At 41.4% G+C, this 23,807-nt stretch overlaps 1 protein-coding gene across 1 annotated transcript; it reads right to left on the reverse strand.

Annotated features, from left to right (window-relative positions):
• Nucleotides 1-13,616: 13,616 nt before the first annotated feature.
• On the reverse strand, nucleotides 13,617-14,549 carry LOC136166180 (olfactory receptor 6C4-like). Its single transcript, XM_065932214.1, has one exon. The coding sequence runs from the start codon at nucleotides 14,547-14,549 to the stop codon at nucleotides 13,617-13,619; it is 933 nt and encodes a 310-aa protein (XP_065788286.1).
• Between the last annotated feature and the right edge of the window lie 9,258 nt (nucleotides 14,550-23,807).

Raw genomic sequence — 23,807 nt, forward strand, 5'->3', positions numbered from 1 at the left:
GGGGGGAGGGGGAGGGAAGGAGAAGGATGAGGAAAGGTGGGGAGGAAAGAGAAGGGGCTGAAGTGCCAAAGAATTGATGCTTTTGAACTGTGGTGTTGGAGAAGACTCTTGAGAGTTCCTTGGACCACAAAGAGAGCAAATCAGTCAAACCTAAAGGAAATCAATCCTGAGTATTCATTGGAAGGACTGATGCTGAAGCTGAAGCTCCAATACTTTGGCCACCTGACGTGAAGAACTGACTTGTTGGAAAAGACCCTGATGCTGGGCAAGATTGAGGGCAGGAGGAGAAGGGGATGACAGAGGATGAGATGGTTGGATGGCATCATGGACTCAATGGACATGAGTTTGAGCAAACTCTGGGAGTTGGTGAAGGACAGGGAAGCTGGGCGTGCTGCAGTCCACGGGGTCACAAAGAGTTGAACATGACTGAACAACTGATTTGACCTGAAGAGAAAGGAAGAGAGAAATTCAGTAATCTTGAAACTAATGTTTCCAAGTAGATTTTAAGGCAGTCAAAGGATAGGTTCTCATAAATTATTCCACCAAGAGATTTCTGTCCAAATATAACATTTTAAAATACTGGGATGTAAAACTTCACATTGAGCCCCAACACATTAGCTACTTAAATACAACCCATTTCATGTTTCTATATTGAAAAAATTTAATTTTTATAAACAGACAAAATATAGAATAGTGAATCCCCATAACCAATTATTCATGTCATGCTATTTGAAGATTTTGATACCATTTTAATCGAACCAAGGACATTTCAACTGAGAACAAGCAGAAAACTGTGGAGGGTTTTAGAAACACTAAAATCTATAGATATCTGTGCTCAATGGATTTGTTCCAAGCATCCAATCTGTTTGGCCAGATCACATCCAGATATTCACCTTTTAAATAAAAGTTTCAAAAAATATTTTTTTTTGCATCTTTAGAAATATATTTTATGCTTCAATAAGGCGCCTAAAAAATTTCCACGTAGGGACTTTGCTGGTGGTCCAATAGTTAGGACTCTGAGCTTCCATCGCAGGAGGGGTGTGTTCGATCCCTGGTCAAGGAACTAAGATCCCAAATGTTACTCGGTGCTGACAAAAAGTTAAAAAAAAAATTGCACTCAGAAGGAAACTTCCAAGGGGAAATAATTTTGGAGAACTCATGCTTTGACTACCTTGAAATGTATTTGTAAACAGGAGTTTCAAGATTAGAATTTCTTTGTCTCCCTCCATCCCTCCTATTTTTCCTACTCCTTCTCATTCTTTCGCATTTCTCTCCTACCCCTTAAAACCAACATTTATTTATTTAGGCTCCGCTGGGTGGCATGTGGGATCAGCATGAACGGGGATTGAACCCAGGCCTCTTGCATCAGGAGTGCTCCCTGAATTGAGAGTTCAGAGTCTTAGCCACTGAGCGACCAGGGAAGTTCCCCGCCTTGCCTGTCTTTTATTTATCCTTTTCTCTCTCCCTTCCTCTGCTCCCCCACCCCTAGAATGAGTTGTGTTGTCCAGGATGAAAACAAATGGGATGTTTAGTGTGGGATGATCTCCCCCATACTAAAACAGAATGAAAATGTAGAGCCGCTCTGAGCTCCACGCTCACCTTCAGAGACGACCCGGCACCTGTTATTAGGAAGGGAGGAAAACAAAACTTCAAGTTATTATTTTTCCCTTTTGAGGTTTGAGACAAGAGTAGATGTATGGCCAGTTATCACTTTTTTTTAAAGGATTTTATGTTGATCTTTTAATTTTATTGAGAATCCTGAAGACTTCTCCTGAGGATTGTTTCTAAGCAGAGTTCCTTGGGTGTGTTCCTTCAGTGTCTGACATTTTCTAAAACAAAACAAGACAAGACAAAACAAAACCACACAGAACCCTGCCAGAGGGAGTTATTTGCCTAAATTATTCCCGGGACAGAGATTCCATTGTTTGAGAATTGAAATCCTTTCAGGTTTCTTAACCTGTGTGGTGTGTAGGTAACATTTGGTAGAAAATCCCACTGGAAAGAGCCATTTAACCGGATTATCTCTGGAATACTGGTTCTGTGCCTTGAGCATCTGGTTTCTTCTATATGCACATGTTATAAACTGTGTCCTGCGTCCTCAGCCCCTCTCCCCATCATCCCACAGACCTGGTGGGGGCCTCACAATGGAATTACCTTCACATTGTAGAACTTCAGAGGGGAGGTGAAATGAATTTAGAGGTATCAGTGCAGCGTGTTAGCCTTTAAGATGCAACTGCGAAGGTGGGTGCATACAACATTTGTCTGCTTTGGACCTGGCTCTTTAATTGTCTGTCTTTACTGGGCTTGGGGAATGGAGTTAAGACTGATTCAGAGGTTTCCCTGGTGGTCCAGTGGTGGAGAACCCACCTGCCAAGGCAGGGGGCAGGGGTTCACTCCCTGGTCCAGCAGGATCCTGCATGTTGCCAGGCAACTCAGCCCCTGCATGTGACTACTGAGTCCACACACCCAGAGCCCACAAGCTGCAACTACTGACGCCTGCACGCCCCAGAACTCGTGCTCTGCAATGAGAGGCCACTGCAATGAGAAGCCTGTGCAATCCAACTAGAGAAATTCAGTGTGCATCGACAAAGATCCAGTGTAGTCAAAAATATTAAAAAAAATTGATTCAGGCTGGGAAGTAGGTAAATCAGCACACCCTCCTCTTGCCTGACCATTTCCTGCAGCTTCTGAGAAATACATACCCAGTTATGGAAGCTCTGGGTCTCTCTCCCGTAGGCCATCCCCTTCATCTGAGAACTTTATTTTGGGTGACAAAGTCCCTGGAAAACAATATCTCAGAAGTGCCCTTGAAGAGAGTGTGGAGGAGTTGAGGCTACATGTGGCTCCTGAGCTTTCTGGGAAATTAAAAAAACCTCATTTTACACAGAGAATGTGTTAAAGTTAGGCTCCATAGGATAAGACCTTCAAAATCTACCAGCCTCCCTATCTGAGTCTTACTTCAGGGGCCAGATTACCTGTGACGAGGACACTGAATGCCCCAGAAGAAAAATAAATAACTCTGCCTCAATATGCGTCCTGTAGACAATCTGTTTCTCGGTAACCATGGTCTGTGACCGTGTGTGGTGTGTGGTGTGACCACAGGTGAGAAGCGACCTTCTTCTACCTCTTCCTCCTTCCTGACCTGACCATCCCAACTACAGCTCATTTGGGCAATCACTCTGTCCCTCACTTCCTAATGGTAGATCTTGAATCAGGACACTGCATGTGTTTACCATATATGCTTACTTTCTGTTGATGAATTTTTGTTGAATAAACCACTTTGATATTTAGTGGCTGAAAGCAACCACATTTGTTTTATTCGTGGTTCTGTGAGTTGGCGATTTGGGCTGGGCTTATCTGGATGGTTCTCTGTCGGTCTTTGATGGGCTCATTCATGTATCTTTGACCACTGTCAGCTGGGCAGCTCTGTTTCATGGTGGCAGGGAGCATGTGTGTCTGTGTGTGTATGTGTGTGTGAATTTTTCTGCAAGGGTGATGGGGGCAAATTTTGCCTAGGCTAGTCCAGGCTTGTTCACATAGCTGTAGGTTTCTAAGACTTCTTGAGTTTCTGCAAGTTTCCTTGTGGGTCAGATGGTAAAGAACCTGCCTGCAATGAGGGAGACCCAGGTTCAATCTCTGGGTCAGGAGGATCCCCTGGAGAAGGGAATGACTACCCAGCCCAGTATTCTTGCCTGCAGAATTCCACGAACACTCTGGTGGGCTACAATCCATGGGCTCGCAGAGTTGGACATGCCTGAGCAACTAACAATGGAAACATGAAGTGTCACTTGTGTGAAGCAAGCCACATGGCCAAGCCCAATGTCAGTGTGGGAGGGCACAACCAATGTAGGTGGCTACAGGGAGCAAAGAGTGTGCACTAATCACTTGCAGTCTCTGACAGTTGGTCATCTTTGACACATGAATTATGTGTTGAAATACAGAGGTGGAGTGAATCTGAGAGGGGTTGTGGAGGACAGAGTAATGGGAGTGAGTGAGCCTCGACTCCTCACACACCCTGGAAGGTGCCTTGTAGTGTTGCTATTTATTTTGGAGCCCGGTCATTTTTCTGACCAAGTCTTTTACCACTTGCTTCACTTGCTGGTTCCTGAGAGTGTAGATGAAGGGGTTCAGGAGAGGGGCAATTACTGTATTGATTAGAGACACTCCTTTGTTGAGATCAACCCCTTTGCCTGGAGAAGGCTTTACATACATGAAGAAGCAGGTGCCGTAGCACATGGCGACCACGATGATGTGGGAGGAACAGGTGGAGAAAGCCTTCTTCCTCTCCTGGACAGAGGGGATCCGGATAATTGTCCGGATAATCTGGACATAGGACATGGAGATTAGCACCAGCGTGCTGAGCAGTGCCACCAAAGCCAGGGTAAAATCCACCATCTCCAGCACCTGTGGCCCATTGCAGACCACCTCCATCAGCGGTGTATAGTCACAGAAGAAGTGGTTGATGTGGGTGTCACAGAATGGAAGCTGACTGGTGAAGACGAGGGGAATGAGGATGAGGGAGAAGCCTACCAGCCAGCAGGTGAGGATGAGCCGCGTGCAGACTCTGCTGCTCATGAGGATGGGGTAGCGGAGGGGCCGGCAGACGGCTATGTACCGGTCATGGCCATGGCTGTGAGGAGGAAGAACTCCGTGGCTCCCAGGAAGATATGGAAGAAGTCCTGGGCGATGCAGCCAGCAAGGCTAATGGTCTTAGTTCCCGTGGCAATGTTGAGCAGCATCTTGGGCACGATGACAGTCTGGAACCAAATTTCCAAGCAGGACAGATTCCGGAGGAAGAAGTACATAGGGGTCTGCAGGCGGGTGTCTAGCAAGGTCAGGCTGATGATGGCCAGGTTTCTAGAGACAGTCACAAGCTGGGCAAGCAGCAGGAGCAGGAAAACTGCCACCTGAAGCTCTTTGGCGTCTGTCAGGCCCTGGAGGAAGAGCTCAGTCACCAAGGTCTGATTGGCCCTTGTGGACTTCAGGTCCTTTCCAGACACATGCAAGCCTGGGCAGATAGAGACATCAGACATTGGCAATCTTGGGCAGAGAGAAGCATCAGACATTAGCAATCTTGGGCAATCTTGGGCAGATAGAAGCATCAGATATGCCTCCCACTGGATTGAGGGAAGCAGAGCAGAAGCTTCTAGAGGCCCTTCCCTAGTCAAAAATGTCACCTTTTTTAGAATCCTGAAAGAATTATTGGATGCCAGTGACTGTCCTCTCTCACTCCCTTCTTCCCTCCCTCTTTTCTCCCTTTTATTTCATCCGAGAAAGTCTATACAGAATCCTCTGCTAAGATCAGAAGAACTAAGATGTGTTCTGATTCACTGATCACAGCTTCCTCTGTCTATCACCTCATCTGGCTACAAAACAACTTTCAGAGTAATGCTGCATCACTTCCTATTTTCAGACCTCTTGCTAGTTCTTCTGTCTGACTCTATACGAAGGGGGACCATACAGGTGAGGGCATTCTGGGAAACACAGTTCTCAGTTTAATGACGATGACATAAGAGTGAAACTGTGTACAAGTCCCCGTGTCCTTGTCTTCCGAAGTGAAATGCTGACTCAAGAGTTACTGATTGGGAAATGTGAGATGTAGAAATAAAGAGTAGCTATTGGTCTGGGAAACTGGTAACAATTTAGACCATAATTCTGCCACATAGCTGAATTTCCAAACTCACAGTTCCCTGAAAGATATAAATAAAAGCCTGACACACGTTCCGAAGTTATTTTTACAGGAAGCAGACTCCCTCCAGGTGAAAACTGCTGACAGCAAGCACATAGACCCTAGACTGGTTGAAATTAGAAGATTGATGATACTTAGAACTTCAACTTGGTGCTGGCCAATCCCAGAACTGTCCATGAGCTGATCACACCCTACTCCTCACTACCCTTTCCAGGGTGAGTCGCACAGCCTTGAGGGCACTAGCCTACTGGCAAAGCAATAAAAGCTACTCTTTTTCTACTTCACCTAAAACTCTATCTCCATGTCTCCATTTGGCATCGGTGAACAGAGGCTAAGTTTTGGTGAAATAGTTCATTATAGCCTGTTCTTGCAAGAAACTCATTAAGTAATCTTCTGTAAAATGGGAATAGTAACAGGATATTTGTGAAAATGAAATGACATAATGCTTATAAAGATTTTAGCAGTGACTGCCACATGGTGATATTCAAAAAGCAATTATTATTATATTAATATATTAAATAGATAAACAAATAAGCAAAAAAAAAAATTCTCTGCTGTTCTCCCAGGCCTCTTTAGAATTGGCAAACACCTATTCATCCTATAAGATCTAGCTTAAGACTTATTTTTTTTAAAAAAGCTTTATTTATTTTTGTCCACACTGTGCAGAATGTGTATGTGGGATTCTAGTTCCTGGATCAAGGATGGAACCCATGTCCACCACAGTGGAACCTCAGAGTCCTAACCACTGGACCGCTGGGGAAATCCCCTTAAGACCTCTTATATGAAGCCTTCCTTGTAAGCCCTAGGCTGAATTCACTGCTTCCTTCCGTTTCCCATAATTTATAGTCTGTGCCTGGTATGGTGCTTCCCGGATGGCTCATGGTAAAGAATCCCCCGGCCAGTTCAGGAGACACAGGAGATGTCGGTTCGATCCTTGGGTCAAGAAGACCCCCTGGAGGAAGAAATGGCAACCCACTCCAGTATTCTTGCCTGGAAAGTCCCATGGACTGGGGAGCCTGGCAGGCTGAAGTCCATGGGGTTGCAAAGAGTCAGACACGACTTAGGGACTGAGCGCCTGCCGGGTATCCTTCCATAGGGCCTGTTATAAAGGGTGGAGCCTGTCTTCCTTGCAAGACCACAGACACCTGAGCTCAGGGACCTCTTTGTTCATCTGTGTATCTCATCACTTACCTTCCCCCTTACTCAGTATCGGTTCGCATCTTCTCAGGTCTGTATTGACAAAAACCCTCCTACTTCCTCACATATGTAGCATGCAGTCTTGTAATATGAGGCCATTCTCATTTGCATTGAAATTTTATTAAAAATTGCTTGACATTGCATCTGGACATTATAGATGGGAAATGTCTTGTTCATTTTGCATCAGACCACTTTCTTCTCTCACCCAGGTTTATTGAGGTACAATTGACAAACATAATTGTAAGGTATTTAAAGGGATTTCCTGATAGCTCAGTTGGTAAAGAATCAGCCTGCAACACAGGAGACCCCGATTCTCTTCCTGGGTCGGGAAGATCCTCTGGAAAAGGGATAGGCTACCCTCTCCAGTATTCTTGGGCTTCCCTTGTGGCTCAGCTGGTAAAGAATCTGCCTGCAATGTGGGAGACCTGGGTTTGATCCCTGGGTTGGGAAGATCCCCTGGAGAAGGGAATGGATACTCGCTCCAGTATTCTGCCTGGAGAATTCCATGGACTGTATAATCCATAGGGTCACAAAGAGTCAGACACGACTCAGTTTCACTTTCTAAAGTGTATAAGGTAATGATTTGATACACGTATGTTTTGTGAAAGGATTCCCCCATCCAAATTATTAACATACCCTCTATTTCACATATTAATACTTTTTTTTCTTTTGTGAGGACGTGTAAGCTCTATTCTCTTAAAATTTCAATTATATACTACAGTATTATCAACTATAGTCACTGTGTTATACATTAACTACTCAGACCATATTCATCTTACAATTAAATCTCTTATCAACTTATGCCTAGCACTTCTACCTTCCACTGGCAATCAACAATCTGTTTCTGTGAGCTGGACTTTTTATTTAGGTTCCTTAGAAGTATTTGTGTAAGTAGTCCATATAGTATTTGTCTTTGTCTGGCTTATTTCATCTAGCATAATATCCTCCAAATTCATCCATGTTACTGCAAATGGCAGAATATCCTTCTTTTCTGAGAATTTAATATTCATAAAATAAATTATATATGGACCACATTTTTTTTATCTGCTCATCTGTTGATGGATGCTCAGGTGCTTTGGCTACTGTTAATAATCCTGCTATGAGCATGGGAGTGCAGGTATCTCTTAGAGGTAGTGATTTTGTTTCTTTTGGCTGTATGCCCTTAAGTGGGATTGCTGGGTCATATGCTAGCTCTATTTTTAGTTTATTGAGGAACCTCTTTACTGTTTTTCATAGTGGCTGTACCAGTTTACATTGCCACTAGCAATGTACAAGGGCTCTATTTTCTCCACATTCTTGCCAACACTTGTTCCCTCTTGTCTTTTTGATAATGGACATCCTGACAAATATAAGATGATCTCTCATTGAAGTTTTGATTTACATTTCCTTAAGGTTTAGGGTTGTTGGCATCTTTTCATGTACTTGTTGGCCATTTGTATATATTCTTTGGAAAAATGTCTGTTCAGGTACTCAGATCCCTTTCTCACACTGATCTTTGGTGTTTGACATGTGATAGGTATCTCTATAGATTGCTGGGATGGAACTGACAAGAAATAAAATACTATGAGGCTAGTTGGGCTCATTTTTTGATAAAGAAAGTAAACTCCACAGAAATTAACTATTCGCCTAGGGCTGTGAGGAGAATCTAAAAACGATGTGGAAGCCACTTCAATGCTTCCTTGCCAGGATTAGATCTATGATGCCCTCAGGTTTGTTATTTTGTTGTGTAGAAAAGAGATTTTCCCCTGAAGAAATCTATGAAGCTCTGTTGAATTATTTTCTCTCACCCCTTTTAGTTTGAGATCAATGACTCAGGAACTCCATGATCCCTGTCACTGGTCTCTAAATGTGGGGAACATTCACATCAGGGGGTGGGCCAGAGGATTTACTGGGTCTGTGAAGGAGATATGTCAGTCTTCTAGTTATACCTTATTTCGTGAAATCTAAGACACAGTCAAATGTTCCATACAGCATTGCTTTATGTGGCTTTAAGGAAGAAAAGATAGTACCGACTAGACTATGACACTATGCTAAATTATCATTGATCATAAGACATTTCCCAGTTTCAGAGATGTTAAAATGTGTTTTTTGAAGTTGATGAAGTATTTTATTTATTTTTAGCTCTTTAAAAATGTCCTATTTTTTATTTTTATTTTTTTGAAATTTCCTGTTTTTTAATTGCTATAAAGCATAATCTATAATGCTTATATAGAAGTACATATAAATAGTTTTAAAATAAATTAATATACACATATATTGGGACTATATCCTCAACTTCACTTCAAAATACTTACAGATTGGACGTATGATTTAAAAAGTTTGGAGAATTATTGCCAAAGAGACTTGCTGCCTATCTATTTCCCCCATTTCCTTGCTTCCACCACCACCCTCCCCCCCCCACCCCGCCCCGGGCAGTCTGTGTTTGCAAATAGGTCTATTTTCTTTGGGGGAGGAGAAATTTACTTTTGGCTTCCCTGGTGGCTCAGACGGTAAAAAATCCACCTGCAATACAGGAGACCTGGGTTCAATCTCTGGGTTGGGAAGATTCCCTGGAGAAGGCAACGGCTAACTCCTCCAATATTCTTGTCTGGAGAATTCCTCGGACAGAGGAGCCTGGCGGACTACAGTCCATGAGGTCACAAAGAATTGGACACGACTGAGCAACTAACACACACACACAACTATCCTTTAGACTCATTAAAGAAAGATTTCTGAGCCTGTTATTTTCTCAGAATGAGCCCAAAGGAATTCCCAGGGGCAGTAGAGAATTTGCCCAGTGATTCGGAAGCCTTGGCCTTGGGTCATTTCTGGGGCCTGGAAAAGGAAGTTGTGACCTGCATTTCCCTCTTTCTCAGTACAGTGACTTGTTATCTGAGAAGTGGCCTCAGGAACTCGTTAGTCCAGGGACAACACAAGCACTTCAGGTGATGATCCTTCAAAAAGAAAGCAGGAAGTGTACAGACCTAGATGTCCTCTGTTTCATGAAGTGTTCAGACTTGCAGCCAAATGTGAGGCAACACTGTAGAAATAATCACAGGATTAAGTTCCCATAAAAATTTCTTTTCTTGACTCATTTTCCCTTCTACCTGGCCTTCTCCAACATATCTGCCCCTTCAGCTGTAACGAGTCTGAAACATAGCTATCCAAGGACAAATTTCTGTGGCGTAGTCCACGTCCAAACCATGTATCAGAAGTCAGAGAGAGTCTGTGATGGGCCGGAAGCTTCCCCGTGTGCCATGGCGCACGGCTTCCCCCGGAACCTAAGCTTCTGAAGTTCTGGGTTATGCAAGAGGCTTCTGAACAGGTCCCACTCAATCAAAGTGGGACATTTGCTTTATAGACTCTATTATTATGGACCCAGAGGATCAATTATGGGAAACAGCAAATGGTGTTCAGGGGGATCTGTGCTCATAATTTGCTAATGAGCTTTGGGTGTGATTGTTTTGGCCACAGTTGTAAGCAGGACAATTTGTGAAAAATCCCCAGAAAAAGGGACATTTAGGTAAAAACTCCTCCTAAAAGAATATGTGCACCTGTCATTTGTTAGCAATGTATCAATATTTGGTAACAAGTGTTGAGAATATTTTTGACAACTGATGAATATGTTGCAGAGTTCTAAAGAATAGCAAGGAGAGATAAGAAAGCCTTCCTTGGTGATCAGTGCAAATAAATATAGGAAAGCAATAGAATGGGAAAGACTAGAGATCTCTTCAAGAAAGTTAGAGATATCAAGGGAACATTTCATGCAAAGATGGGCTCAATAAAGGACAGAAATGGTATGGACCTAACAGAAGCAGAAAATATTAAGAAGAGGTGGCAAGAATACACAGAAAAACTGTACAAAAAAGATCTTCACGACCCAGATAATCACGATGGTGTGATCACTCACCTAGAGCCAGACATCCTGGAATGAGAAGTCAAGTGGGCCTTAGAAAGCATCACTACGAACAAAGCTAGTAGAGGTGATGGAATTCTAGTTGAGCTATTTCAAATCCTGAAAGATGATGCTGTGAAGGTGCTGTAATCAGTATGCCAGCAAATTTGGAAAACTCAGCAGTGGCCACAGGATTGGAAAAGGTCAGTTTTCATTCCAACCCCAAAGAAAGGCAAAGCCAAAGAATGCTCAAACTACTGCACAGTTGCACTCAAGCCAGGCTTCAGCAATATGTGAACCATGAACTTCCAGATGTTTAAGTTGGATTTAGAAGAGGCAGAGGAACCAGAGATCAAATTGCCAACATCTGATGGATCATCAAAAAAGCAAGAGAGTTCCAGAAAAACATCTATTTCTGCTTTATTGACTATGCCAAAGCCTTTGACTGTGTGGATCTCAATAAACTGTGGAAAATTCTGAAAGATATGGGAATACCAGACCACCTGACCAGCCTCTTGAGAAACCTGTATGCAGGTCAGGAAGCAACAGTTAGAACTGGACATGGAACAACAGACTGGTTCCAAATAGGAAAAGGAGTACATCAAGGCTGTATATTGTCACCCTGCTTATTTAACTTATATGCAGAGTACATCATGAGAAATGCTGGGCTGGATGAAGCACAAGTTGGAATCAAGATTGCTGGGAGAAATATCAATTACTTCCTATATGCAGATGACACCACCCTTATGGCAGAAAATGAAGAAGGACTAAAGAGCTTCTCGATGGAAGTAAAGAGGAGAGTGAAAAAGTTGGCTAAAAGCTCAACATTCAGAAAACTAAGATCATGGCATCGGGTCCCATCACTTCATGGCAAATAGATGGGGAAACAGTGGAAATAGTGGCTGACTTTATTTTTCTTGGCTCCAAAATCACTGCAGATGGTGATTGTAGCCATGAAATTAAAAGACGCTTACTCCTTGGAAGGAAAGTTATGACCAACATAGACAGCATATTAAAAAGCAGAGACATTACTTTGTCAACAAATGTCCATCTAGTCAAGGCTATGGTTTTTCCAGTGGTCATGTATGGATGTGAGGGTTGGACTGTGAGGAAAGCTGAAAGCTGAAGAATTGATGCTTTTGAACTGTGGTGTTGGAGAAGACTCTTGAGAGTCCCTTGGACTGTGAGGAGATCCAACCAGTTCATCCTAAAGGAAATCAATCCTGGGTGTTCATTGGAGAAACTGACTGGCTCAACATTGTGAGATGTGTAAGCATGACAAGTCTGTACAGTGCCACCCTGCCTATTATCTTGCAATTCCCTGGTGGCTCAGATGGTGGAGAATCTGCCTGCAATGTGGGAGACCTGGGCTTGATCCCTGGAGAAGGGAACAGCTACCCACTCTAGTATTCTTGCCTGGAGAATTCCATGGACAGAGGAGCCTGGCAGGATGCAGTCCACCAGGTCCCAAAGAGTCGGACATGACTCTTCACTTTGTTTAACTTATATGCAGAGTGAAAGTGAAAGTCGCTCAGTCATGTCCGACTCTTTCTGACCCCATGGATTATACAGTCCATGGAATTCTCCAGGCCAGTTACTGGAGTGGGTAGCCTTTCCCTTCTCCAAGGGATTTTCCCAACACAGGGATCGAACCCAGGTCTCCCACATTGCAGGCAGATTCTTTATCAGCTGAGCCACAAGACATCATGTGAAATGCCAGATCAGTAAATCACAAACTAGAATCTAGATTGCTGGGAGAAGTATCAACAAATTCAGATATGCAGATGATACTACTCTAATGGCAGAAAGTGAAGAGGAACTAAAGAACTTCTTGATGAATGTGGAAAGAGGAGGGTGAAAAAGCTGGCTTAAAACTCAACATTCGAGAAACTAAGATCATGGCACCTGGTCCCATCACTTCATGGCAAATAGATGGGGAAAAAGTGGAAACAGTGATAGCTCCAAACTTGGGCTCCAAAATCACTGTGGATGGTAACTGCAGCCATGAAATTAAAAGACACTTGCTCCTTGGAAGGAAAGGTATCACCAACCTAGACAGTGTATTAAAAAGCAGAGACTTTACTTTGTTGACAAAGGTTCATGTACTCAAAGCTGTGGTTTTTCCAGTGGTCATGTAAGAATGTGTGAGTTGCACCATGAAGCAGCCTGAGCGCTGAAGAACTGATGCTTTCAAACTGTGGTGCTGGAGAAGGCTCTTGAGAATCCCTTGAACTGCAAGGAAGTCAAACAAGTCAATCTTAAAGGAAATCAACCCCAATATTTATTGGAAGAACTGAAGTTGAAGTTCCAATACTTTGGCCACCTGATGGGAAGAGCTGACTCATTGGAAAAGACCCTGATTGAAAAACAAAAGGAGAAGGCAGCGGTAGAGGATGAGATAGTTTAGATAGCATCACTGAATCAGTGGACCTGAATTTGAGCAGACTTCGGGAGATAGTGGAGGACAGAGGAGCCTGGCATGCTGCAGTCGATGGGGTCACAAAGAGTTGGACATGACTGAGCGACTGAACAACAGCAACGAAAATACTTTATTGAGATGTGGTAGTTCAGATGGGTACCCCTGCATGATGTGATTCTGGTATGTTATTATAACAGAATCAGAAACCTCAGGGTCTAGTTCTAGTTCGAGTCTCAGTTGTGGCACGTGAGAAGTAGTTCCCTGACCGGAAATTGAACCCAAGCTCCCCGCATTGGGGGTGTGGAGTCTTAGCCATGGGACCACCAGGGAAGTCCCCTGAGATATTGCTTTAAAAAGAAGAGGGTTGAAGAAGTTATCCTTGAGAAGAACTTCATAAATATTATTCAGATTCTGTTTGAAGTTTGAGGTCTCCACATTCATTGAAGACTCACAATCTTTCTGGCCACATTTTTGAAGGCTTGTTTTACTTGTTCATTCCTTAGAGTATAAATGAATGGGTTCAATAAAGGGGCAATTGAGGTATTGAGCACAGCGACTCCCTTATTGAAGGCAACTCCTTCTTTCGCTGAGGGTTTTATGTACATGAAGATGCAGCTGCCATAAGACAGGGTGATGACAATCATGTGAGAGGAGCATGTGGAGAAGGCTTTCTTCCTTTGCTGAGCAGAGGGGATCCTTAGAATGGTCTGGATGATGTTTGTGTAGGAGAGAATCACCAGCACCAGGGTGACCACCAATGTCACAGCTGCTAAGATGAAGTCAACCAGCTCCAGGAGTCTTGTGTCTGAGCAAGATATTTCTATGAGGGGTCCATAGTCACAATAATAATGATTCAGCATATTGGAAGCACAGAAGTCCAGTTGACTGGTCAGGATGATTGGGGATAAAATGATGAGAAATCCAGCCAGCCAAGAGCAGAGGACTAGCTGGATGCAGACTTTGCTGTTCATGATGGTCATGTAATGTAAGGGTTTGCATATGGCCACATAGCGGTCATAGGATATGGCAGCCAGAAGGTAAAACTCTGTGGCCCCCAGGAATATGGCAAAGAAATACTGAGTGAAGCAGCCAGCAAAGTTGATGCTCTTGTTTCCAGTTGATATGCTGAACAGTAGCCTAGGAGTGAAAGTGGTTGTAAAGGCAATTTCTAAGAAGGAGAAGTTCCAGAGGAAGAAATACATGGGCGTGTGGAGGTGGGAGTCCAGTAGTGTGAGGGTGATGATGGTCAGGTTTCCAATAATGCTGAATACATAGGTGAGGAAGAGAAGTATGAAGATTACAGACTGAAGCTCTGGGATGTCTGTTAGTCCCAGCAGAATGAATTCTGTTATATAGGTTTGGTTTCTCATTGCTACCCTTTGCTGCCTACAAAGGAAAGAAATCAGCGATGAGGATGGAAGAGGAGCTCAGAAACCTTTGGGAGAGCCTAAGCTTTACTTGTTGAGTTGGTTCAAATGCCTTTTTTTCTGTCATTTTGACTTAAATGAGTTTTTCTATTGGACAGAAGTTGGCTCTTCACAAGAATTTCTTTTTAAAAAAAAATCAATTTATTGTTTTTTCCTGTTTGTTTTACTTTGTTATTGAGTTGTGTGAGTTCCTTACGATTTAGTAACCCTTTATCAGATGCGTGGTTTCCAAATATTATCTACCATTCTGGTTGGTTGTCTTTCATTTCATTCTTGGTCTCTTGAATGAAAGCTGGGGATAAGCTTTTAATTTTAATTAATTTATTAACTGATTAATTAATTAATTTTAGTCCCCTAATGAGGGATGGAACCCTTGCCCCCTGCAGTAGAAGAGCAGAATCTTAACCACTGGACTGCCAAGGAAGTCCCAAGGATTATTTTCTTAAATTTACATGTATGAGGATTTTCTCCATGGTCCTTTTCAACTTTTCATGTACTTCCCTAGCCTACGTTCTAAACCAATGCCTAAGTTATCATTTTCTGTATTTCCTATTTTTATTTTCATTTTCAATGTTAACTTTACTTTTGATCTTTCTTTATTTCTGCTAAGTTGGCAGTGAAATTTCATTTCCGTAACTCTCTTGGTCTCAGTGTGAGAAGAATTCTAACTTGTTAGCTACAGTTGAGAAGTCTTTAGAATAGAATCAGCAATGCCTTTATGACTGTGGTAACCAAAGATGTTGTAAATTTGTGACCATTGAAACTAATGTCACCAGTCTCACAATTGCTGCTGCTGCTGTCAGCTTTCCCTCAGGTCCCGGTTATCCTGTCTTAGAGGGTTTCAGCAGAGGAACAGATAGTATCTTTCCAATCAGATACCTGCTATCATTTTCTTACATGTCCATGTTTATTGATAAGCATGTAATTTTACTCTGGCTAGAAAAATATAACTGGAATCAAAAGTTGTGAGCCTTATTGAGAAATTTGATTTTTTTCTTCTAGTATCTTTAAAATTTTTGCCTTTAACTAGTGGTTTCCCCTAATTTTTCCTCCTTTCTTCAGACACTAATGAGGTATCTCTTACTTTGGCACTTCTTTCTTCCAAACACACATACAGGTGGTTAGCCTGCTTTAGTTTCTACATGAGTGAAATGGTACTTACACCTGTCTCATGCTACCCCTCAGGTGGATGTTTGTAGGCCTGAATTCTTCTTTAATTTTCATCTCCATATCATTGACTTTAGCATATTTCTTTTAGATATTCTCCCCTCTAACTAAACTTAATATGCTAAAATTATATCAGCATATTTCTACCTTGTGATTAAAAACATCGTTATCGTTAAATGTCCAAGCTCCTTGATAGATTTTTTTCTTTTGTTTGATGTTTTAAGATATTTACTTTTTAAAAATTTTTTTTATTTTTTAAGATATTTACTTTTGAAACAAGTGTTGGTTTTCTTGCCTTTCCTCTGCTCTTAAGGAACCTACATTCAGTGTTTGGAGAGGTGCAATGTGCACATGAACTAGATCATGGTTGGGCCTTCTCTGGTGGTCCAGGGGTTAAGCACTCACCTACCAGTGTGAGGGACACGGGTTTGATCCCTGGTCCAGGAGGGTCCCACGTGCCGTAGGGCTGCAGTCTGCAACCACTGAGCCCGCGCGCCCTGGGGCCTGTGCTCTGCAACAAGAGAAGCCGTTACCACGAGCAGCCTGACACCGCAACTACAGAGTAGCCTCTGCCTGCTGGAACTAGAGGAAGCCCATGCACTGCAATGAAGACCCAACTCAGCCAAACCAAAAACAAGCTTAAAAAATAGAAAATGATTAATGACTGAATAGAACACATTAATTACTATCTTAAAAATATTACTTTATACAAAGTGGCAGTTTTATAACTTCATGTTTTCTGCTAGAAGTCAATTGAGAAAACTGTTTATAGACCACTGTTGCTTAGTAGCTAAGTCGTGTCCGACTCTGCAGCCCCGTGGACTGCAGCCTGCCTGCCTCTGTCCAGGGGATTTCCCAGGCAAGGAGACTGCCGTGGGCTGCTGCTGCTTTCCCCAGGATAGACCACTGACCTAAGTTAATTTTCTGAGGATTTAGCCACTCACATTCAAAAGGAAGATTATAGTCCTTGCATTGACCCTGGCAATATATGGCTCAAGCAAGTAGTGTCTCTCTGTTTCTGTAGCCATAATGCTATAGAAGTCACAGGCCTCTGTGAGAGCCGGCCTCTCCCTTCGCTTCCAGCAGGTCTCCTGTGCAAATGGGGAGGAAAATCAGCGAGTTAAGTCCAGTTGCTAAGTATGTTATCTGAGTAAGATAATCTGTGCAAAGTGTGATTAGCATTTGTGAGATGTTTTATGGAATTTTAAAAAATTGTGGTCAAAAACACAAGATAAAATTTACCATCTTAACCATTTTTTTTCTTTTTTAAAAATACATTTATTTTTAAATTGAAGGATAATTGCTTTACAGAATTTTGTTGGTTTCTGCCAAACATCAACACGAATCAGCCAAAGTGTGGAGTTCGATGCTAAGCATATCCACATTGTTGTGCAACAGATCTCCAGAACTTTTTCATCTTGTAAAGCTGAAATGTTATGCCTGTTGAACAACTCTCCCACTCAACTGCTGTTCCTGGCAGCCACCATTCTACTTTCTATTTTTATGATTTTGACTACTTTAGACATCTCATATAAGTGGAATCATACACTATGTATGTATGTATGTATTTTTGTGACTGGCTTATTTCACTTAGTGTAATGATCTCAAGGTTAATAATCCATGTGACAGGATTTCCTTCCTTTTAAAGATTGAATAATATTCCATTGTATGTATATATCACATTTTATCTACCCATTCATCTGCTGATGGATGTTTGGGTTGCTTCCACTTCTTGATTATTGTGAATAAAGCTGCTATAATCATGGGTGTCCAAATATATCTTCAAGATTCTACTTTCATTTCTTTTGGATGTGTATCCAGAAGCATATTTTGCTGGATCATATTATAATTCTATTTTTAGTTTTGTTAGAAATAGCCATGCAACTTTCCATGGGGGCCACATTCTATGTGGAAATTTTATATCAAAATGGATATCTGAATGTCTGTGGCACAGGATAAATACAGATAGCTGTCTGATTCTAAGATAAGAATTAACAAATGATGCATTCTATTTGGGCATTATCCATTCTCTGTTTTATGGGTATATGTCACCTTTACAAAAACAGATTGTAAGTTCCTTAAGAGCAGAGGAAGAGCAGGAGAACCAAAACTTATTGAATGATTGTGGTGTTGGTATTAAAGTAGGCTCTTTTATAAATCATATTCTTCTTTTTTGGTATTCTTTTACCCCCCAACAACACTGGCAAAAGCACACAGCATAGTAAATACATAATTGTTAAATAAATGAAAAAAAGATAGTGCCTTTTTTCTCTACTCCTTATTTTGCTCTTCATTTAGCCTTTTATCTTTGGCCATTTGCTATATAAACTGTACATTTTTCCAGCTTTTTAAAGTCTAACAACAAATAGGACCGTTTAAGAGTCAGTCTAGGGTAAAGTCTCTTGTGCCTACAAACTGACTTTACTGTTTCCTGTGTCTCTCCCACTGATGAAAGTCAAGGAGTCACGTGTGTCATCTGGTCTCTGCTCTAAGAGCTGAGAGCCCAACCTCTATCAGCAAGGTTGTATTTTGAGATTCCCCTTGTTCACACTTGGTGCTTTTCTACCACCAGATAATAAAAATCTATATTTCTCTTATTTGTTGTTGTGCGTGAGGGGAATGTAATAATTCTAAAGTGTATATAAGGACTTCCCAGGTGGCACAGTGGTAAGAAGCCACTTGCCAATGCAGGAGACACAGGCACTCTGTTTCGATCCCCGGGTTGGGACGATCCCTGGAGTGGAAAATGGCAACCCACCCCAGTATTCTTGTCTGGGAGATCCCATGGACAAGGAGCCTGGGGGTCTATAGTCCATGGGGTCACAGAGTCAGGCGTGACTTAGCAGCTAAACAACAACAAGAAATGTGTGTAAAGTTCGTTGGACTCTCTCTCCTGCTTAGTTTTAATAATACTGAGCTGTCAGTGATGGAAAGGCAAACCTCAGACACCAAATAAGTTAAGGAGGGGCTTTCAGGAACTACTTAAACTTCTTACCATCAACACCTAGTGGTGGTGGTTTAGTCACTAAGTCACGTCCGGCTCTTGTGACCCCATGGACTGTAACTCGCCAGGCTCCTCTGACCACTGACTCTAAGGGACTGGTGTTCCTTTGCACCCAGACTCCTCCATCCTACGCCCTCTAAGCCTCCTAGATGGGCTGAGTCACTTCGCTTGGGATACAGGAACGGCTCTAACACAGAACCAGAAAAGGGACTACCAGATTATTTGGTCATATTATACTTTTACAAAAGCTCAGCATTTGTCCCAAGAAAGAAGCCTCAAATTTCTAGAATCCTTTAGACATCTTCATGCTGTTCTGATCTTTTAAGGTCCCTGAAATAGAGAAATTCTAACCCCACTCCCTATACCCCTGGCCTCTCTGGATCACCAGGGAACCATCTCTGCCATTGTCCCTAAGAATATCCTAATCACAAGGATGTATGGAACACGGCCACCTCATCCAGTGCCTGAACGTCCAGGCTCTTGAACTTCCTGGTCATTAATTTTTGGTCTTTGATGAGCAACTGTGTGTTATCATTCAAACTTTTATATTCATGTTCCACACAAATTCTATAGTAATTCTGCTTCAGTAATTTTACAAAGCTATTTATTACAACCTTGTCTGTAAACATAAAAACTTGGAAACAATGAAAATTTCCATCAATAGGAAAATGACTAAGTAATTTTGGTGCCTCCAAACTATAAAATGCAACAATAAATAAAATAAATGGCAAAGATTTATGTGAACTCACTTGGAAGGGTATATTTGATATATTGCTATATGAATAAAGAAAGCTGCTGAACAATTGTGTATTGTATTATTCCATTTGGGCTAAAAATATGTATCTCTTATGCTCTAAAATTATATTTTTATGTACATGGTCATATAGATCTGGAAAAATTGCTATATTATTTTTATGAAGCTAGATGAAGAAGTGGGGGACATAAGGGGAGCTATCTTTTTGCTTTATACTTGTCTACATTATATGAATGCTACAAAGCAAGCATAAGTTGCTTTTTAATTAAAAAAAATCACAGTAATACGATCTCATGCTCTGTAGTCATGAACGAGTTAACACTGATATAAGTATAAGCTGAGAATATACTCACACTTGACTTTCAGGGTGGTCCTGTAGGATTTTATCCGTATGTGTCTGTGCACTGAATCACAGTTTAGAAGTCAGATGTAGAGGAAAGGTAGCATAAAATTGGACTTGTTTTGTTTCCCACTATTACTTATTGACCTAATTATTCAGAAAAATTCACAAGCCTATGAAAATTTCCTAGGAAAAATGCTACTTCTCCTCTGTATATCAGTTTAGCTGTCATTCGCTACTTTTTATTTCTGCATTAATTTAAAATGTACCCTGGCCAGTAAGTAATCCTTTGAAATGTGATTTATTTCAGTTAAACACATTTATCGTAGTGATAGTAGAAAGCACCCTCCCTTCAAAGTCTGATTTCCTCTGTTCTGACCCTTCTGAATCTGAATATGTGCTGTCTCTGACTTTACGCTAGATAGAAGCATATTTTAAATGTTCTATTCAGGGGAGGCCTCAGAACAATCAGTTGAGGAAAGAAAAGATCCCAGGAGGCCCACATTCAGAGCATGCTAATGAACCCTGTTTGTTGAGAACTCTGGAACTGAACTTTTAATAAGGGATTGGGGAGGAAGCCCAAAGAGACTGAGGAACATGTTTTTTGAGCCATTTACCACATGCCGGGCATGATTCTAAACACATCTTCATTATATTATGCATAATGCTAGGCAATATACCTTAATAACTTGCTTAATGCTCATAACACCATGTCATATACCTCCTGAGGAACAAAAGAGTAGTGGAGCATCTGCCTTCTGTCGCTGAGGTGATCTTAGCTTGGTCAAGTAACACCAATTCTTGGAAGGCTTAGCGCTTTCCACATTAGTTTCTTTCCCTTCCCTCCAGCCTTTTGTGTCCTGAGAACTGTTCTCTGAAGGAAGACTGGAGGCCCTATGTCCTTCTTCTCTTTCTTCTATAGGGCTTGGAAACCCCTCCTCCACATATTTACTGACTCAATTTTTAAACCTTTACACAGATATGATAATTGTCATGTGGCTCCCCAAGGGCTTAAAATTCAAATTTCCTTTATAAAAGAATTTTCAGATTGGCTTGGTCAAAGGAATAAGATCAAGGGTTTGCTTTGGCCAAAATCTGCTATATAATATTTATTTTCCACTTGTGCTTAGTGTGAGGAATGTTTCTAACTGGGGTTGCTCCTTGACAGTTGAGAGTTACCTTAGCTGCTTGTGGGAGCAACTTCTCCCCCTGTTCCCAGTTTGGCTTTGGATGGAGAGATGGAATGGGTGGGTGTGGCATATATGCATTCCTGAGAAAGCTAATGAGATACAGCGTTACAGCAAGTAGAACTCTTTAGGGAAGACAAACATAGGCCTGAGAGAGTATCAGAGGGCAGTAACCACGACAGTAGGTGTATAAGGAAAAGGCAAGAGATGGAGTAGCAGAACCTTAATATTAAGATTTGCAGAAGGGATTGATGCAATCTAGCCTAGAACTTCAAAGGAAAGGACATTTATTTGTGGATAATACTTGATGTCACAGACTAGACAAAGAGATAGTTTTACAATACATATGACAGATTTTATTTTCCCCCCAGTCCACACCTCCTTTTGAGAGAACTCAGCCAGAGGAGAATGACCTAGGTATAGACATAAGCTAATTACACTCTCCTTTTTGGAATTTGGAGTTAGGTACAGAGACTATGTTGATAAATGATGGGTGATCGAGCTAGAAGGCAATACACACAAATAAATATTACTTCTTAAGAATTTTTATTTTTAAAATTCTTATTGACGTGCAGTTAATTCACAATGTGGTGGTGGTTGCAGGTGTGTAGCAAAGTGAGTCAGCTACACATACGCATCTATTCACTCTTTTCTCGGTTCCTTTCCCATGTCGGCCATTGCAGAGCACTGAATAGAAGTCCCTGTGCTGTAGAGTAGGTCCTTATTAGTTATCCATTTTATATATAGTAGTGTGTGTCTATCAGTCCCTTCTCTTTGTTTATGAGACATCATGGGATAATATCATGGTAAATAAAACACGTAATTCGGATGGATGAAAATGCTGAACTGGGAAATACCCTGAATGAAATTTTATTCTAGTGAAGACAACTGCTGCTCCCCACCGTGGTAGGATAGATCCTGTATAATTAACTGACTAGCGAGTGGTTGATGGCATACGATGCCATGCCACAGGAGACTGGATGCAGCACAGACAGTGGTCAGATCAGTCTTGGTGAGGAAAGGCTCATGCATAATCCACAGCGTGTAAAGTAATTAGCCTCCAATTAAAATAAATAAATTAATAAAAAAGGAAGAAATAAAAAGTCATGTTTATTTAAAGTAGGATCTACATTCAGTAAAATGCCAAAACTTGACAAATGCAGTCACTATCATGGTCAAAGTGAAGAATAGTTCTCAGTCACTCCACCCCCAAACCCTGTGCAGTAAACCCTTCCCTGATGCTTAAAATCCATGGATCTGTTTTCTGTCAAGGGGGTCAAATTTAGTCATCAAATGGTCTAGTAAAGAAAAAATTGCAAGCAGAAAAACTCAAATTTTTAACAGCATACTTTGAAGCATACATTTAGAATATTCTTTTAGAATGAGATTTGAAAATAACTTTTGTCAATTAAAGCAACTGACAAGTTATCTTAAGATAGTTGTAGAAAAGCTAGTCTAGTTACTGGGTCTGGGGCTGGTTGATATAAAACCCATTTTAAATAATGGAATTGAATTCTTTCTTTTCCCAAACTTTAAATTTTTTATTTTGTATTGGAGTATAGCTGATTGGAATGGAATTCTATAGAAGTTCTCTAAAAGCAGATATATGTGTTTTTTTGTTTGTTTGTTTTATTTTTTGGCTATGCCATGTGGCTTGCATGATCTTCATTCCCCAAACAGGGATTGAACTCTGGGCCATGGCAGTGAGATTGTCAAGCCCTTACCTCTGGACCATCATGGAAATACTGAGATGTCTGTTCTTACAGGTATCAGTATTTGATACCTTCCTGAAAGTTCACACCTGCTACCACCACGAAAGGCACAAAGAAAGCAAAACCTCTGTTTTGTATATCTCAATTGTCACATGTTCAAATACACCTTATTTCCATGAAAAGTTGCTTCCAAGCACCACAATTTTGTCTTTCAAACATCAACTCTGTAGTTTTTCAGCATCTTGAACTGAGTCAAGTTGCGCTCCGTGGATGAAAAGCTGATCCCTCTTAAAGAGGATAATAGAAGATCCATGTTGTTCAGAAGAGATATGAATGTGGAAAGGAGAAGCTTCTTTAGAGAGATCAGGAGCCATAGGTGGGATAATATAGGCTTTTGCATGCTTTCAACTTCCTAAAGAGATTCACCTACTAAAGGCTTCTAATGAAAGCTTGTTGAGAGCTTGGAGAAAGCCAAAATCCAAGGCTACTTAAAATACTTAGAAACACTTAGAAGAGTGGACTTTAGTTAGAGTGGGTGGAAGGTTGTACTACTCAGAAGTTCAGCAGTTGGACTCTGGCATCAGACATATTTAGTATTTAATTCTAACGCAGGCACTCAGCTGTGTGACCCTGCACAACTTATTTCACCTCTTTAATCTTCCATTCCCTCATTTGCAAAATAGAGAGGAATTTTCAGGCAGATAAAAGTCATCCACGTGAGGCATGCCTTGCTAATTCATTGCTCTCGGTACGTAAATTCTCAAAGGTTTGAGATTCTTCACTTAAAAAGATTCAGTTCTGGGCTCCCTCATTCATTTGTTCACCCATCCACCCATCTACTCATCCATTATTCATTTATCCATTCAACAATGAATTATTGAACACCTATCACTGGTTGATATTGTAGATGGAACTGTGATCAAAAATATTAACTCTGAATTTTGCAATCTTACAGACAAGAAGAGAATGTAGTTTAATATAACCATTTCTGTGATGTATACTGTGATACACTGTGTACTGTGAAAGCATAGATACTA

Source organism: Muntiacus reevesi, chromosome 4 (genome assembly GCF_963930625.1).
Source record: "Muntiacus reevesi chromosome 4, mMunRee1.1, whole genome shotgun sequence".
NCBI classification, from domain to species: domain Eukaryota; kingdom Metazoa; phylum Chordata; class Mammalia; order Artiodactyla; family Cervidae; genus Muntiacus; species Muntiacus reevesi.